The sequence below is a fragment of the Salvelinus namaycush genome, unplaced genomic scaffold (assembly GCF_016432855.1).
Source record: "Salvelinus namaycush isolate Seneca unplaced genomic scaffold, SaNama_1.0 Scaffold540, whole genome shotgun sequence".
In the NCBI taxonomy this organism is placed as follows: Eukaryota; Metazoa; Chordata; class Actinopteri; order Salmoniformes; family Salmonidae; genus Salvelinus; species Salvelinus namaycush.
The window spans coordinates 130369-148413 of NW_024061243.1; the positions used below are offsets into that span (position 1 = coordinate 130369).

At 38.1% G+C, this 18045-nt stretch overlaps 1 protein-coding gene across 1 annotated transcript in view; it reads left to right on the top strand.

Annotated features, from left to right (window-relative positions):
• Positions 1-17767, top strand: part of LOC120041784 (voltage-gated potassium channel subunit beta-2-like) — a 72447-nt gene extending 54680 nt beyond the window's left edge. The window contains exons 11-14 of the mRNA XM_038986647.1: positions 1566-1660; positions 2837-2957; positions 9444-9532; positions 17678-17767. Of these exons, the coding sequence (XP_038842575.1) occupies positions 1566-1660; positions 2837-2957; positions 9444-9532; positions 17678-17767 (395 nt within the window). The remainder of the gene's footprint in view (positions 1-1565; positions 1661-2836; positions 2958-9443; positions 9533-17677) is intronic.
• Positions 17768-18045: the final 278 nt, after the last annotated feature.

Genomic DNA, 18045 nt, shown 5'->3' on the forward strand with positions numbered 1-18045 from the left:
GTAACTATCTGTTCCCAGGTGTAGGAGTGATGACGTGGTCCCCTCTAGCTGGAGGTCTGATATCAGGGTTACAGATTCAATAGAGCCTTTAGTAACTATCTGTTCCCAGGTGTAGGAGTGATGACGTGGTCCCCTCTAGCTGGAGGTCTGATATCAGGGTTACAGATTCAATAGAGCCTTTAGTAACTATCTGTTCCCAGGTGTAGGAGTGATGACGTGGTCCCCTCTAGCTGGAGGTCTGATATCAGGGTTACAGATTCAATAGAGCCTTTAGTAACTATCTGTTCCCAGGTGTAGAAGTGATGACCTGGTCCCCTCTAGCTGGAGGTCTGATATCAGGGTTACAGATTCAATAGAGCCTTTAGTAACTATCTGTTCCCAGGTGTAGGAGTGATGACGTGGTCCCCTCTAGCTGGAGGTCTGATATCAGGGTTACAGATTCAATAGAGCCTTTAGTAACTATCTGTTCCCAGGTGTAGGAGTGATGACGTGGTCCCCTCTAGCTGGAGGTCTGATATCAGGGTTACAGATTCAATAGAGCCTTTAGTAACTATCTGTTCCCAGGTGTAGGAGTGATGACGTGGTCCCCTCTAGCTGGAGGTCTGATATCAGGGTTACAGATTCAATAGAGCCTTTAGTAACTATCTGTTCCCAGGTGTAGGAGTGATGACGTGGTCCCCTCTAGCTGGAGGTCTGATATCAGGGTTACAGATTCAATAGAGCCTTTAGTAACTATCTGTTCCCAGGTGTAGTAGTGATGACGTGGTCCCCTCTAGCTGGAGGTCTGATATCAGGGTTACAGATTCAATAGAGCCTTTAGTAACTATCTGTTCCCAGGTGTAGGAGTGATGACGTGGTCCCCTCTAGCTGGAGGTCTGATATCAGGGTTACAGATTCAATAGAGCCTTTAGTAACTATCTGTTCCCAGGTGTAGGAGTGATGACGTGGTCCCCTCTAGCTGGAGGTCTGATATCAGGGTTACAGATTCAATAGAGCCTTTAGTAACTATCTGTTCCCAGGTGTAGGAGTGATGACGTGGTCCCCTCTAGCTGGAGGTCTGATATCAGGGTTACAGATTCAATAGAGCCTTTAGTAACTATCTGTTCCCAGGTGTAGGAGTGATGACGTGGTCCCCTCTAGCTGGAGGTCTGATATCAGGGTTACAGATTCAATAGAGCCTTTAGTAACTATCTGTTCCCAGGTGTAGGAGTGATGACCTGGTCCCCTCTAGCTGGAGGTCTGATATCAGGGTTACAGATTCAATAGAGCCTTTAGTAACTATCTGTTCCCAGGTGTAGGAGTGATGACCTGGTCCCCTCTAGCTGGAGGTCTGATATCAGGGTTACAGATTCAATAGAGCCTTTAGTAACTATCTGTTCCCAGGTGTATGAGTGATGACGTGGTCCCCTCTAGCTGGAGGTCTGATATCAGGGTTACAGATTCAATAGAGCCTTTAGTAACTATCTGTTCCCAGGTGTAGGAGTGATGACGTGGTCCCCTCTAGCTGGAGGTCTGATATCAGGGTTACAGATTCAATAGAGCCTTTAGTAACTATCTGTTCCCAGGTGTAGGAGTGATGACGTGGTCCCCTCTAGCTGGAGGTCTGATATCAGGGAAATACAACGACGGAGTTCCTGAAGACTCTAGAGCTGCCATGAAGGTACACACACACACAACCGTGCACGTACCAACACACACACACAACCGTGCACGTACCAACACACACACACAACCGTGCACGTACCAACACACACACACAACCGTGCACGTACCAACACACACACACAACCGTGCACGTACCAACACACACACTTTCTTATCTTTACAAATATGTTTTTAAGCTATATTACGATTTCTGGAACAGATCAATCAATCCAATGCATTTATAAAGCCATTCTTTCATCAGCTGATGTCACAAAGTGCTGTACAGAAACCCAGCCTAAGACCCCAAACAGCAAGCAGGTGTAGAAGCACGGTGGCTAGGAAAAACTCCCTAGAAAGGCCAGAACCTAGGAAGAAACCTAGAGAGGACCCAGGCTATGAGGGGTGGCCAGTCCTCTTCTGGCTGTGCCGGGTGGAGATTATAACAGAACATGGCCAAGATGTTCAAATGTTCATAAATGACCAGCAGGGTCAAATAATAATAATCACAGTAGTTGTCGAGGGTGCAGCACCTCAGGAGTAAATGTCAGTTGGCTTTTCATAGCCGATCATTAAGAGTATCTCTACCGCTGCTGCTGTCTCTAGAGAGTTGAAAAGGTCAGGGTTCCATAGCCACAGGCAGAACAGTTGAAACTGGAGCAGCAGCACGGCCAGGTGGACTGGGGACAGCAAGGAGTCATAGCTGGAGGCTGTATTATTACCGCTAGAATATAAATAAATAAACCTGCAGTAGAATTCATCCACTCTCTGAGACAACACCAATAAGGCTATCCATTACCGCACATCAATAAGCCCGGTTATACAAACTGTGTGTGTGTGTGTGTGTGTGTGTGTGTGTGTGTGTGTGTGTGTGTGTGTGTGTGTGTGTGTGTGTGTGTGTGTGTGTGTGTGTGTGTGTGTGTGTGTGTGTGTGTGTGTGTGTGTGTGTGTGTGTGTGTGTGTGTGTGTGTGTGTGTGTGTGTGTGTGTGTGTGTGTGTGTGTGTGTGTGTGTGTGTGTGTGTGTGTGTGTGTGTGTTTGTTTGTTTGTTTGTTTGTTTGTTTGTTTGTTTGTTTGTTTGTTTGTTTGTTTGTTTGTTTGTTTGTTTGTTTGTTTGTTTGTTTGTTTGTTTGTTTGTTTGTTTGTTTGTTTGTTTGTTTGTTTGTTTGTTTGTTTGTTTGTTTGTTTGTTTGCAGGGCTATGTGTGGATGAAGGATCGAATATTCAGTGAGGAGGGACAGAAACAGCTGGCCAAGATCAAAGAGCTCTACCCTCTGGCTGATCGGATGAACTGCACCCTATCTCAACTCGCTATAGGTACAGTATTGCGTATACACAACATATACCCAATACACACATATACACAACATATACCCCAATACACACATATACATACACACAACATATACCCAATACACACATATACACAACATATACCCCAATACACACATATACATACACACAACATATACCCAATACACACAAATCTAGTAAAGGAATGGAATTAAGAATATAAAAATATATGGATGAGGATTGTCAGAGCGGCATAGACTAAGACACAGTGGAATAGTATAGGACACAGTATATACATATGAGATGGGTAATGCAAGATATGTAGACATTATTAAAGTGACAAGTGTTACATTTATTAAAGTGTCCAATGATTTCAAGTCTATGTCTGTAGGCAGCAGCCTCTCTGTGTTAGTGATGGCTATTTAACAGTCTGATGGCCTTGAGATAGAAGCTGTTTTTCAGTCTCTCTGTCCCAGCTTTGATGCACCTGTACTGACCTCGCCTTCTGGATGATAGAGGGGTGAACAGGTAGTGGCTCGGGTGGTTGATGTCCTTGATGATCTTTTTGGCCTTCCTGTGACATCGGGTGCTGTAGGTGCCCCCGGTGATGTGCACCACCCTCTGGAGAGCCATGCGGTTGTATGCGGTGCAGTTGCCGTACCAAGCAGTGATACAGGATGCTTTTGATTGTGCATCTGTAAAAGTTTGTGAGGGTTTTAGGTGACAAGTCAAATTTCTTCAGCCTCCTGAGGCGCTGTAGCACCCTTGTTGAGGATCAGCGAAGTGGTGTTTCCTACCTTCACCACCTGGAGGCGGCACGTCAGGAAGTCCAAGACCCAGTTGCACAGGGCGGGGTTCAGTCCCAGGACCTCGAGCTTAATGATGAGCTTGGAGGTGGTGTTGAACACTATGGTGTTGAATGCTGAGCTATAGTCAATAAAAGGCATTCTTACAAATGTATTCCTCTTGTCTAGATGGGATAGGGCAGTGTGGAGTGGACCTATTGGGGCAGTAAGCAAATTGAAGTGGGTCTAGGGTGACAGGTAAGGTAGAGGTGATATGATCCTTGACTAGTCTCTCAAAGAACTTCATGATGACAGAAGTGAGTGCTATGGGGCGACAGTCATTTCGTTCAGATACCTTTGCTTTCTTGTGTACAGGAACAATGGTGGCCATCTTGAAGCATTTGGGGACAGCAGGCTGAGATAGGGAGAGATTGAATATGTCCGTAACCACACCAGCCAGCTGGACTGTGCATACTCTGAGGACGCGGCTAGGGATGCCGTCTGGGCTGACAGCCTTGCGAGGGTTAACACGCTTAAACGTCTTACTCACATGCCATGGTCTCCAGCCAGCCCAACCACTCACTGGACCCCTACGATCACCCGGCTACGCATGCCTCTCCCTAATATCAATATGCCTTGTCCATTACTGTCCTGGTTAGTGATTACTGTCTTATTGCACTGTAGAGCCTCTAGCCCTGCTCAATATGCCTTAACCAACCATTTAGTTCCACCTCCCACATATGCAGTGACATCACCTGGTTTAAACGTCTCTAGAGACAATATCTCTCATCATTACTCAATGCCTAGGTTTACCTCCAATGTACTCACATCCTACCATACCTTTGTCTGTACATTATGCCTTGAATCTATTCTATCGCGCCCAGAAATCTGCCCCTTTATTCTCTGTTCCGAACGTACTAGACGACCAGTTCTTATAGCCTTTAGCCGTACCCTTATCCTACTCCTCCTCTGTTCCTCTGGTGATGTAGTTATCCAACTCCCCAGGTGCTCTCATTTGTTGACTTCTGTAACCGTAAAAGCATTGGTTTCATGCATGTTAACATTAGAAGCCTCCTCCCTAAGTTTGTTTTATTCACTGCTTTAGCACACTCTGCCAACCCGGATGCCCTAGCCGTGTCTGAAACCTGGTTTAGGAAGGCCACCAAAAACCCTAAAATGTCCATGCCTAACATGAACATCTTCCGACAAGATAGAACTGCCAAAGGGAGCGGAGTTGCAATCTACTGCAGAGATAGCCTGCAGAGTTGTGTCTTACTATCCAGGTCTGTACCCAAACAATTCAAGCTTCTACTTTTAAAAATCCACCTTTCCAGAAACAAGTCTCTCACTGTTGCCGCTTGCTATAGACCACCCTCTGCCCCCAGCTGTGCCCTGGACACCATATGTGAACTGATTGTCCCCCATCTATCTTCAGAGCTCGTGCTGCTAGGTGACCTAAACTGGGACATGCTTAACACCCCGGCCATCCTACAATCTCAGCTTGATGCCCTCAATCTCACACAAGTTATCAATGAACCCACAAGGTACAACCCCAAATCCGTAATCACGGGCACCCTCATAGATATCATCCTAACCAGCTTGCCCTCCAAGTACCCAGGGAACGCATTGAATAACAATTCATGATTGGAAAAAAGACAGTCAAAAAATAAACCATAAGGAATAAGGTTTTGAAGTGTCTGTCCTGTATCTAGGAGATCAAAGAAAGCACAGGAAATATATATATATATATATTTAACACATTTTAACCCCTTATTTTTGTTGGCACCAAACAGCCTCCATACTTCCATTAATTTGTATGGGTTACCTTTAGACGAGTCCCGTGACACTTGTGGGGGTCGTAAGCCCAAACCATTCGTATTTTCGGGATGTTTCCTGGTCTGACAAACCGTTCTGTCGCTCTGTCGCTTTTCACAGGAGATCCAGAAGTGCGACAGGCGGACGCTGTGGATTGAGACACAGCCCATGCAAATCAACAGATATCTCTCGTTTAACTGACAGATTTAGACTGGGAATATTTTATTATGTTAGATTGATGCAGCAGTGCGTCAATAGACTCTAGGGGGTTCATTGTTTTATTCTGTGTTACAGCATTCAACCCACATAATGCATAGTGCATTTAACCTGTCTAGCCCCAGCGTTCCGCTAGCGGAACTCCTCCCACATTCCACTGAAAAGGCAGAGCGCGAAATTCAAAATATATTTTTTAGAAATATTTAACTTTCACACATTAACAAGTCCAATACAGCAAATGAAAGATACACATCTTGTGAATCCAGTCAACATGTCCGATTTTTAAAATGTTTTACAGCGAAAACACCACATATATTTATGTTAGCTCACCACCAAATACAAAAAAGGACAGACATTTTTCACAGCACAGGTAGCATGCACAAAGCCAACCTAACTAACCAAGAACCAACCAAACTAACCAAGAAACAACTTCATCAGATGACAGTCTTATAACATGTTATACAATAAATCTATGTTTTGTTTGAAAAATGTGCATATTTGAGGTATAAATCAGTTTTACATTGCAGCTACCATCACAGCTACCGTCAGAAATAGCACCGAAGCAGCCAGAGTAATTACAGACACCAACATGAAATACCTAAATACTCATCATAAAACATTTCTGAAAAATACATGGTGTACAGCAAATGAAAGACAGGCATCTTGTGAATCCAGCCAATATTTCCGATTTCTTAAGTGTTTTACAGCGAAAACACAATATAGCATTATATTAGCTTACCACAATAGCCAGAAACACAAGTCATTTACCAGCAGCAAAAGTTAGCGATCGTAACAAACCAGCAAAAGACATATAATTTTTGACTAACCTTGATAAGCTTCAGATATTTTTCTGACACCCACATATTCTGACCAAATAACTATTCATAAACATTACTAAAAAATACATGTTGTATAGGAAATGATAGATACACTAGTTCTTAATGCAATCGCCGTGTTAGAATTCTAAAAATAACTTCATTACGACATGCAGTTTACGTTATGGCGAGAGCGTGCCCAAAATCTGGGCGCAAACTACTAGTTCACATGTTCGACAGATATATGAAATAGCATCATAAAATGGGTCCTACTTTTGATGATCTTCCATCAGAATGTTGTACAAGGGGTCCTTTGTCCAGAACAATCGTTGTTTGGATTTAGAATGTCCTCTTCTCCAGTCAATTAGCACGGAAAGCTAGCAAAATGGCGTGAAGCTCTCCTTCCTGAACAAACGCAGACAAAGCAACACGCCTAACGTCCCGAAAAAAATTCAATAATCTAATAAAACTATATTGAAAAAACATACTTTACGATGATATTGTCACATGTATCAAATAAAATCAAAGCCGGAGATATTAGTTGTCTATAACGACAGCTTTACAGAAGGCAATACCAGGTCCCTTCTCGCGCGTTCCAGAAAACAGGAAATTGGGGTCACGCCAAGAGCTTTTATTCGACCTCAGATCATGTTATACACTCCATTTCTTCTCTCACTGCCTGTTGACATCTAGTGGAAGGCATATGAAGTGCATGTATACTAATAAATATCAAGCACATTTATAGGCAGGCCCTAGAACAGAGCATCGATTTCAGATTTTCCACTTCCTGTCAGGAAGTTTGCTGCAAAATGAGTTCTGTTTTACTCACAGATATAATTCAAACGGTTTTAGAAACTAGAGAGTGTTTTCTATCCAGTAGTAATAATAATATGCATATTGTACGAGCAAGAATAGAGTACGAGGCCGTTTAAATTGGGCACGATTTTCCCCCAAAGTGTAAATAGCGCCCTCTATCCTCAACAGGTTGTAAAAAAAGAAACATTATTGAGCCTAACATATTTTTTACAATCGTACAAATCGCTCAAATCAAAGTTTATTTGTCACGTGCGCCGAATACAACAGGTACAACAGTGAAATGCTTACTTACAGGCTCTAACCAATGGTGCGAGAGAAAAATAAGGTATGTGTGTGTGTGTGTGTGTGTGTGTGTGTGTGTGTGTGTGTGTGTGTGTGGGTAAGTAAAGAAATAAAACAACAGTACAAAGACATTTGAAAAAAGAGTAGCAGGGCTATATACAGACACCTGTTAGTCAGGCTGATTGAGGTAGTATGTACATGTAGGTATCGTTAAAGTGATATATGATGAACAGAGATTAGCAGTAGCGTAAAAGAGGGGTTGGCGGGTGGCGGGACACAATGCAGATAGCCCGGTTAGCCAATGTGCGGGAGCACTGGTTGGTCGGGCCAATTTAGGTAGTATGTACATGAATGTATAGTTAAAGTGACTATGCATATAAGATAAACAGAGAGTAGCAGCAGCATAAAAGAGGGGTTGGGCGGGGGCACACAATGCAAATAGTCCTGGTAGCCATTTGATTACCTGTTCAGGAGTCTTATGGCTTTGGGGTAAAAACTGTTGAGAAGCCTTTTTGTCCTAGACTTGGCACTCCGGTACCGCTTGCCATGCGGTAGTAGAGAGAACAGTCTATGACTGGGGTGGCTGGGGTCTTTGACAATTTTTAAGGCCTACCTCTGACATCGCCTGGTGTAGAGGTCCTGGATGGCAGGAAGCTTGGCCCCAGTGATGTACTGGGCCGTTCGCACTACCCTCTGTAGTGCCTTGTGGTCGGAGGCCGAGCAGTTGCCGTACCAGGCAGTGATGCAACCAGTCAGGATGCTCTCGATGTTGCAGCTGTAGAACCTTTTGAGGATCTCAGGACCCATGCCAAACCTTTTTAGTTTCCTGAGGGGGAATAGGCTTTGTCGTGCCCTCTTCATGACTGTCTTGGTGTGTTTGGACCATTCTAGTTTGTTGTTGATGTGGACACAAGGAACTTGAAGCTCTCGACCTGCTCCACTACAGCCCCGTCGATGAGAATGGGGGCGTGCTCAGTCCTCCTTTTCCTGTAGTCCACAATCATCTCCTTAGTCTTGGTTACATTGAGGGATAGGTTGTTATTCTGGCACCACCCGGCCAGGTCTCTGACCTCCTCCCTGCACTTGTGTATGTGTGTCTGGGTGAACTGTGTGTGTAAACTGTATTCAGTTTGTACATTCATCATTCTGTCTGTCTTTCTCTCTGTCTCTCTCTCTCTGCCTGTCTTTCTCTCTGTCTCTCTCTCTGCCTGTCTCTCTGTGTCTGTCTGTCTGTCTGTCTGTCTGTCTGTCTGTCTGTCTGTCTGTCTGTCTGTCTGTCTGTCTGTCTGTCTGTCTGTCTGTCTGTCTGTCTGTCTGTCTGTCTGTCTGTCTGTCTGTCTCTCTTCTCCTTTCTCTCTGTTTGTCTCTCTGTCTGTCTCTTTGTATGTCTGTCTCTCTGTCTCTGTCTGTCTTTCTCTCTGTCTCATCTGTCTCTCTCTCTGCCTGTCTCTCTGTTTGTCTCTCTGTCTGTCTGCCTGTTTGCCTATCTCTCTCTCTGTCTGTCTGTCTGTCTGTCTCTCTGTTTGTCTCTCTGTCTGTCTGCCTGTTTGCCTATCTCTCTCTCTGTCTGTCTGTCTGTCTGTCTCTCTGTTTGTCTCTCTGTCTGTCTCTTTGTATTCTGTCTCTCTGTCTCTGCCTGTCTTTCTCTCTGTCTCATCTGTCTCTCTCTCTGTGTCTGTCTGTCTGTCTGTCTGTCTGTCTGTCTGTCTGTCTGTCTGTCTGTCTGTCTGTCTGTCTGTCTGTCTGTCTGTCTGTCTCTTCCCCCCCCTCTCACTCCCCAGCCTGGTGTCTGCGTAGTGAGAGGGTCAGCTGTGTTCTCCTGGGGATCACCAACACAGACCAGCTGCAAGAGAACCTCGGCTGTATCAGGGTAACACACACCACTCAAGGTGTAGACCGTACCGTGAAATGCTTACTCACAAGCCCTTAAGCAACACTGCAGTTCAAGAACTAACTAACCTAAAAAATACAAAATAAATTAAATGTAACACAATCAAATAACAATAACGAGGCTATATACAGGGGGTACCGGTACCTAGTCAATGTGCGGGGGTACAGATTAGTCGAGGTAATTTGTACATGTAGTGAGGAAAAAGAGACTATGCATAGATAATAAACAGCGAGCAGCAGCAGTGTACAAACAAAGGGAGGGGGGGGGGTGTCAATGTATATAGTCCGGTGGCCATTTGATTGATTGTTCAGCAGGTTTATGGCTTGGGGGTAGAAGCTGTTAAGGAGCCTTTTGGTCCTAGACTTGGCGCTCCGGTATGTATAGTCCAGTACTACTGATATAATGTGATGTATAGTCCAGTATTACTGATATAATGTGATGTATAGTCCAGTACTACTGATATAATGTGATGTATAGTCCAGTATTACTGATATAATGTGATGTATAGTCCAGTATTACTGATATAATGTGATGTATAGTCCAGTATTACTGATATAATGTGATGTATAGTCCAGTATTACTGATATAATGTGATGTATAGTCCAGTATTACTGATATAATGTGATATAATGTGATGTATAGTCCAGTATTACTGATATAATGTGATGTATAGTCCAGTATTACTGATATAATGTGATGTGTATTACTGATATAATGTGATGTATAGTCCAATATCACTGATATAACGTGATGTATAGTCCAGTATCACTGATATAATGTGATGTATTGTCCAGTATTACTGATATAATGTGATGTATAGTCCAGTATTACTGATATAATGTGATGTATAGTCCAGTATTACTGATATAATGTGATGTATAGTCCAGTATTACTGATATAATGTGATGTATAGTCCAGTATTACTGATATAATGTGATGTATAGTCCAGTATTACTGATATAATGTGATGTATAGTCCAGTATTACTGATATAATGTGATGTATAGTCCAGTATCACTGATATAATGTGATGTATAGTCCAGTATCACTGATATAATGTGATGTATAGTCCAGTATTACTGATATAATGTGATATAATGTGATGTATAGTCCAGTATTACTGATATAATGTGATGTATAGTCCAGTATCACTGATATAATGTGATATAATGTGATGTATAGTCCAGTATTACTGATATAATGTGATGTATAGTCCAGTATTACTGATATAATGTGATGTATAGTCCAGTATTACTGATATAATGTGATGTATAGTCCAGTATTACTGATATAATGTGATGTATAGTCCAGTATTACTGATATAATGTGATGTATAGTCCAGTATTACTGATATAATGTGATGTATAGTCCAGTATTACTGATATAATGTGATGTATAGTCCAGTATTACTGATATAATGTGATGTATAGTCCAGTATTACTGATATAATGTGATGTATAGTCCAGTATTACTGATATAATGTGATGTATAGTCCAGTATTACTGATATAATGTGATGTATAGTCCAGTATTACTGATATAATGTGATGTATAGTCCAGTATTACTGATATAATGTGATGTATAGTCCAGTATTACTGATATAATGTGATATAATGTGATGTATAGTCCAGTATCACTGATATAATGTGATGTATAGTCCAGTATTACTGATATAATGTGATATAATGTGATGTATAGTCCAGTATTACTGATATAATGTGATGTATAGTCCAGTATCACTGATATAATGTGATATAATGTGATGTATAGTCCAGTATTACTGATATAATGTGATGTATAGTCCAGTATTACTGATATAATGTGATGTATAGTCCAGTATTACTGATATAATGTGATGTATAGTCCAGTATTACTGATATAATGTGATGTATAGTCCAGTATTACTGATATAATGTGATGTATAGTCCAGTATTACTGATATAATGTGATGTATAGTCCAGTATTACTGATATAATGTGATGTATAGTCCAGTATTACTGATATAATGTGATGTATAGTCCAGTATTACTGATATAATGTGATGTATAGTCCAGTATTACTGATATAATGTGATGTATAGTCCAGTATTACTGATATAATGTGATGTATAGTCCAGTATTACTGATATAATGTGATGTATAGTCCAGTATTACTGATATAATGTGATGTATAGTCCAGTATTACTGATATAATGTGATGTATAGTCCAGTATTACTGATATAATGTGATGTATAGTCCAGTATTACTGATATAATGTGATATAATGTGATGTATAGTCCAGTATCACTGATATAATGTGATGTATAGTCCAGTATTACTGATATAATGTGATGTATAGTCCAGTATTACTGATATAATGTGATGTATAGTCCAGTATTACTGATATAATGTGATGTATAGTCCAGTATTACTGATATAATGTGATGTATAGTCCAGTATTACTGATATAATGTGATGTACAGTCCAGTATTACTGATATAATGTGATGTATAGTCCAGTATTACTGATATAATGTGATGTATAGTCCAGTATTACTGATATAATGTGATGTATAGTCCAGTATTACTGATATAATGTGATGTATAGTCCAGTATCACTGATATAATGTGATGTATAGTCCAGTATTACTGATATAATGTGATGTATAGTCCAGTATTACTGATATAATGTGATGTATAGTCCAGTATTACTGATATAATGTGATATATAGTCCAGTATTACTGATATAATGTGATGTATAGTCCAGTATTACTGATATAATGTGATGTATAGTCCAGTATTACTGATATAATGTGATGTATAGTCCAGTATTACTGATATAATGTGATGTATAGTCCAGTATTACTGATATAAAGTGATGTATAGTCCAGTATTACTGATATAATGTGATGTATAGTCCAGTATTACTGATATAATGTGATGTATAGTCCAGTATTACTGATATAATGTGATGTATAGTCCAGTATCACTGATATAATGTGATGTATAGTCCAGTATCACTGATATAATGTGATGTATAGTCCAGTATTACTGATATAATGTGATATAATGTGATGTATAGTCCAGTATTACTGATATAATGTGATGTATAGTCCAGTATCACTGATATAATGTGATATAATGTGATGTATAGTCCAGTATTACTGATATAATGTGATGTATAGTCCAGTATTACTGATATAATGTGATGTATAGTCCAGTATTACTGATATAATGTGATGTATAGTCCAGTATTACTGATATAATGTGATGTATAGTCCAGTATTACTGATATAATGTGATGTATAGTCCAGTATTACTGATATAATGTGATGTATAGTCCAGTATTACTGATATAATGTGATGTATAGTCCAGTATTACTGATATAATGTGATGTATAGTCCAGTATTACTGATATAATGTGATGTATAGTCCAGTATTACTGATATAATGTGATGTATAGTCCAGTATTACTGATATAATGTGATGTATAGTCCAGTATTACTGATATAATGTGATGTATAGTCCAGTATTACTGATATAATGTGATGTATAGTCCAGTATTACTGATATAATGTGATGTATAGTCCAGTATTACTGATATAATGTGATATAATGTGATGTATAGTCCAGTATCACTGATATAATGTGATGTATAGTCCAGTATTACTGATATAATGTGATGTATAGTCCAGTATTACTGATATAATGTGATGTATAGTCCAGTATTACTGATATAATGTGATGTATAGTCCAGTATTACTGATATAATGTGATGTACAGTCCAGTATTACTGATATAATGTGATGTATAGTCCAGTATTACTGATATAATGTGATGTATAGTCCAGTATTACTGATATAATGTGATGTATATTCCAGTATTACTGATATAATGTGATGTATAGTCCAGTATTACTGATATAATGTGATGTATAGTCCAGTATTACTGATATAATGTGATGTATAGTCCAGTATTACTGATATAATGTGATGTATAGTCCAGTATCACTGATATAATGTGATGTATAGTCCAGTATTACTGATATAATGTGATGTATAGTCCAGTATTACTGATATAATGTGATGTATAGTCCAGTATTACTGATATAATGTGATATATAGTCCAGTATTACTGATATAATGTGATGTATAGTCCAGTATTACTGATATAATGTGATGTATAGTCCAGTATCACTGATATAATGTGATATAATGTTATGTATTGTCCAGTATTACTGATATAATGTGATGTATAGTCCAGTATTACTGATATAATGTGATGTATAGTCCAGTATTACTGATATAATGTGATGTATAGTCCAGTATTACTGATATAAAGTGATGTATAGTCCAGTATTACTGATATAATGTGATGTATAGTCCAGTATTACTGATATAATGTGATGTATAGTCCAGTATTACTGATATAATGTGATGTATAGTCCAGTATCACTGATATAATGTGATGTATAGTCCAGTATCACTGAGATAGATGTGATGTATAGTCCAGTATCACTGAGATAGATGTGATGTATAGTCCAGTATTACTGATATAATGTGATGTAAAGTCCAGTATCACTGAGATAGATGTGATATATAGATGTGATGTATAGATGTGATGTATATCTGTATAGTTGTTATGTATAGATGTGATGTATAGATGTGATGTATAGTCCAGTATCACTGAGATAGATGTATATACAGTATTTATAGATGTGATGTTTAGATGTGATGTATAGATGTGATGTATAGATGTGATGTATAGATGTGATGTATATCTGTATAGTTGTTATGTATAGATGTGATGTATAGATGTGATGTATATATTTACTGTATAGATGTGATGAATAGATGTGATGTATAGATGTGATGTATAGATGTGATGTATAGATGTGATGTATATCTGTATAGTTGTTATGTATAGATGTGATGTATAGATGTGATGTATAGATGTGATGTATATATTTACTGTATAGATGTGATGAATAGATGTGATGTATATATTTACTGTATAGATGTGATGTATAGATGTGATGTATATCTGTATAGTTGTTATGTATAGATGTGATGTATAGATGTGATGTATAGATGTGATGTATATCTGTATAGTTGTTATGTATAGATGTGATGTATAGATGTGATGTATAGATGTGATGTATAGATGTGATGTATAGATGTGATGTATATCTGTATAGTTGTTATGTATAGATGTGATGTATAGATGTGATGTATATATTTACTGTATAGATGTGATGAATAGATGTGATGTATATATGTTATGTATAGATTTTATGTATAGATGTATAGTTGTTATGTATAGATGTGATGTATATCTGTATAGTTGTTATGTATAGATGTTATGTATAGATGTTTTGTATATCTGTATAGATGTGATGTATAGATGTGATGTCTGGAGGTATAGATGTGATGTCTAGATGTATAGATGTGATGTATAGTTGTTATGTATATATGTGATGCATATATTTACTGTATAGATGTGATGTATAGATGTGATGTATAGATGTGATGTGTAGATGTGATGTATATATGTGATGTGTAGATGTGATGTATAGATATACAGATGTGATGTATTGATGTGATGTATAGATGTGATGTGTATATGTGATGTATAGATATATAGATGTGATGTATTGATGTGATGTATAGATGTGATGTGTAGATGTGATGTATAGATGTGATGTATAGATGTGATGTATAGTTGGTATGTATATATGTGATGTGTAGATGTGATGTGTATATGTGATGTATAGATGTGATGTATTGCTGTATAGAGGTATAGATGTGATGTATATATGTGATGTATATATGTGATGTATAGATGTGATGTGTAGATGTGCTGTGCAGATGTGCTGTGCAGATGTGATGTATAGATGTGATGTATTGATGTGATGTGTAGATGTGATGTATAGATGTGATGTGTAGATGTGATGTATAGATGTGATGTGTAGATGTGATGTATAGATGTGATGTATAGATGTGCTGTGCAGATGTGATGTACAGATGTGATGTATTGATGTGATGTGTAGATGTGATGTGTATATGTGATGTATAGAAGTGATGTATAGAGGTATAGATGTGCTGTATATATGTGATGTGTAGATGTGATGAATATATGTGATGTGTAGATGTGATGAATATATGTTTAAATGTGATGTATAGATGTATAGATGTGATGAATAGATGTATGGATGTGATGTATAGATGTGATGTATATATGTATAGATGTGATGAATAGATGTATAGATGTGATGTATAGATGTGATGTATAAATGTATAGATGTGATGTATAGATGTGATGTATATATGTATAGATGTGATGAATAGATGTATAGATGTGATGTATAAATGTATAGATGTGATGTATAGATGTGATGTATATATGTATATATGTGATGAATATATGTTTAGATGTGATGTATAGATGTGATGAATAGATGTATAGATGTGCTGTATATATGTATAGATGTGATGTATATATCTATAGATGTGATGTATATACAGTATGTATAGATGTGATGTATATATGTGATGTGTAGATATATAGTTATATAGACGTGATGTATAGATGTGATGTATATCTGTGCTGCATAGATGTGCTTTATAGATGTATATATGTGATGTATATATGTGATGTATAGATGTGATGTATAGATGTTTAGATGTGATGTATAGATGTGATGTATAGATGTGATGTATATATGTATAGATGTGATGAATAGATGTGCTGTATAGATGTGATGTATATATGTATAGATGTGATGTATAGATGTGATGAATAGATGTATGGATGTGATGTATAGATGTGATGAATAGATGTGATGTATATATGTTTAGATGTGATGTATAGATGTGATGTATAGATGTGATGTATATATGTATAGATGTGATGAATAGATGTGCTGTATAGATGTGATGAATAGATGTGCTGTATAGATGTGATGTATATATGTATAGATGTGCTGTATAGATGTGATGTATAGATGTGATGTATAGATGTATAGATGTGATGTATAGATGTGATGTATAGATGTATAGATGTGATGAATATATGTTTAGATGTGATGTATAGATGTGATGAATAGATGTATAGATGTGATGTATAGATGTGATGAATAGATGTATAGATGTGATGTATAGATGTGATGTATAAATGTATAGATGTGATGTATATATGTGATGTATAAATGTATAGATGTGATGTATAGATGTGATGTATAGATGTGATGTATATATGTGATGAATATATGTTTAGATGTGATGTATAGATGTGATGAATAGATGTATAGATGTGCTGTATATATGTATAGATGTGATGTATATATCTATAGATGTGATGTATATATGTATAGATGTGATGTATATACAGTATGTATAGATGTGATGTATATATGGGATGTCTAGATGTGATTAATAGATGTGATGTATAGAAGTGATGAATAGATGTGATTAATAGATGTATAGATGTGATGTATAGATGTGCTGTATAGATATATAGATGTATAGATGTGATGTATATATGTATAGATGTGATGTATATACAGTATTTATAGATGTGATGTCTAGATGTGATGTATAGATGTGATGAATAGATGTATAGATGTGATGTATAGATGTGCTGTATAGATATATAGATGTATAGATGTGATGTATAGATGTGATGTATAGATGTGATGAATAGATGTATAGATGTGCTATATAGATGTATAGATGTGTTGTATAGATGTGATGAATAGATGTGATGAATAGATGTATAGATGTGATGTATAGATGTGCTGTATAGATATATAGATGTATAGATGTGATGTATAGATGTGCTGTATAGATATATAGATGTATAGATGTGATGTATAGATGTGATGTATAGAAGTGATGAATAGATGTGATGAATAGATGTGATGTATAGACGTGCTGTACAGATATATAGATGTGATGTATAGATATATAGATGTATAGATGTGATGTATAGATGTGCTGTATAGATATATAGATGTATAGATGTGATGTATAGTCCAGTAGAGTTGATCTGATGTTATTATTTATGAAGATCACCTCATCCACACTCTCTCTCTCCTTCCCCCTGCTCTCTCTTCCCCGTTCCCCCATCCACCCTGGTCTCCTTCAGGTCCTCACCCAGCTTTCCCCTCAGACCGTAGCAGAGATGGACGCTCTCCTGGGAAACAAACCCCGACCCAAGAAGGAGGCTCTCGCATGAAGAGAGATGGAGAGAAATCTAAAGGGAACAAGAGATGAAGAGAGAGAGAGAGAATGGGGGAAAAGGAGACGAAAAGCAGAGGAGTGAAAAGGAGGAGAGGAAGGACAAACAAACAGATAATACTATGTAGAAGGAGAATCTGAAGTGAAGTACACTCAGAAATAAAGGTTTAGATGTGTTCCTAAAAGGGTACAACTGGTTGTCACTGGGGTCCTCCTTTGTACTTTTGGTTCGGGGTACATAATTGTATCCCAGGTCATACCTCAGAGAGTACCTTT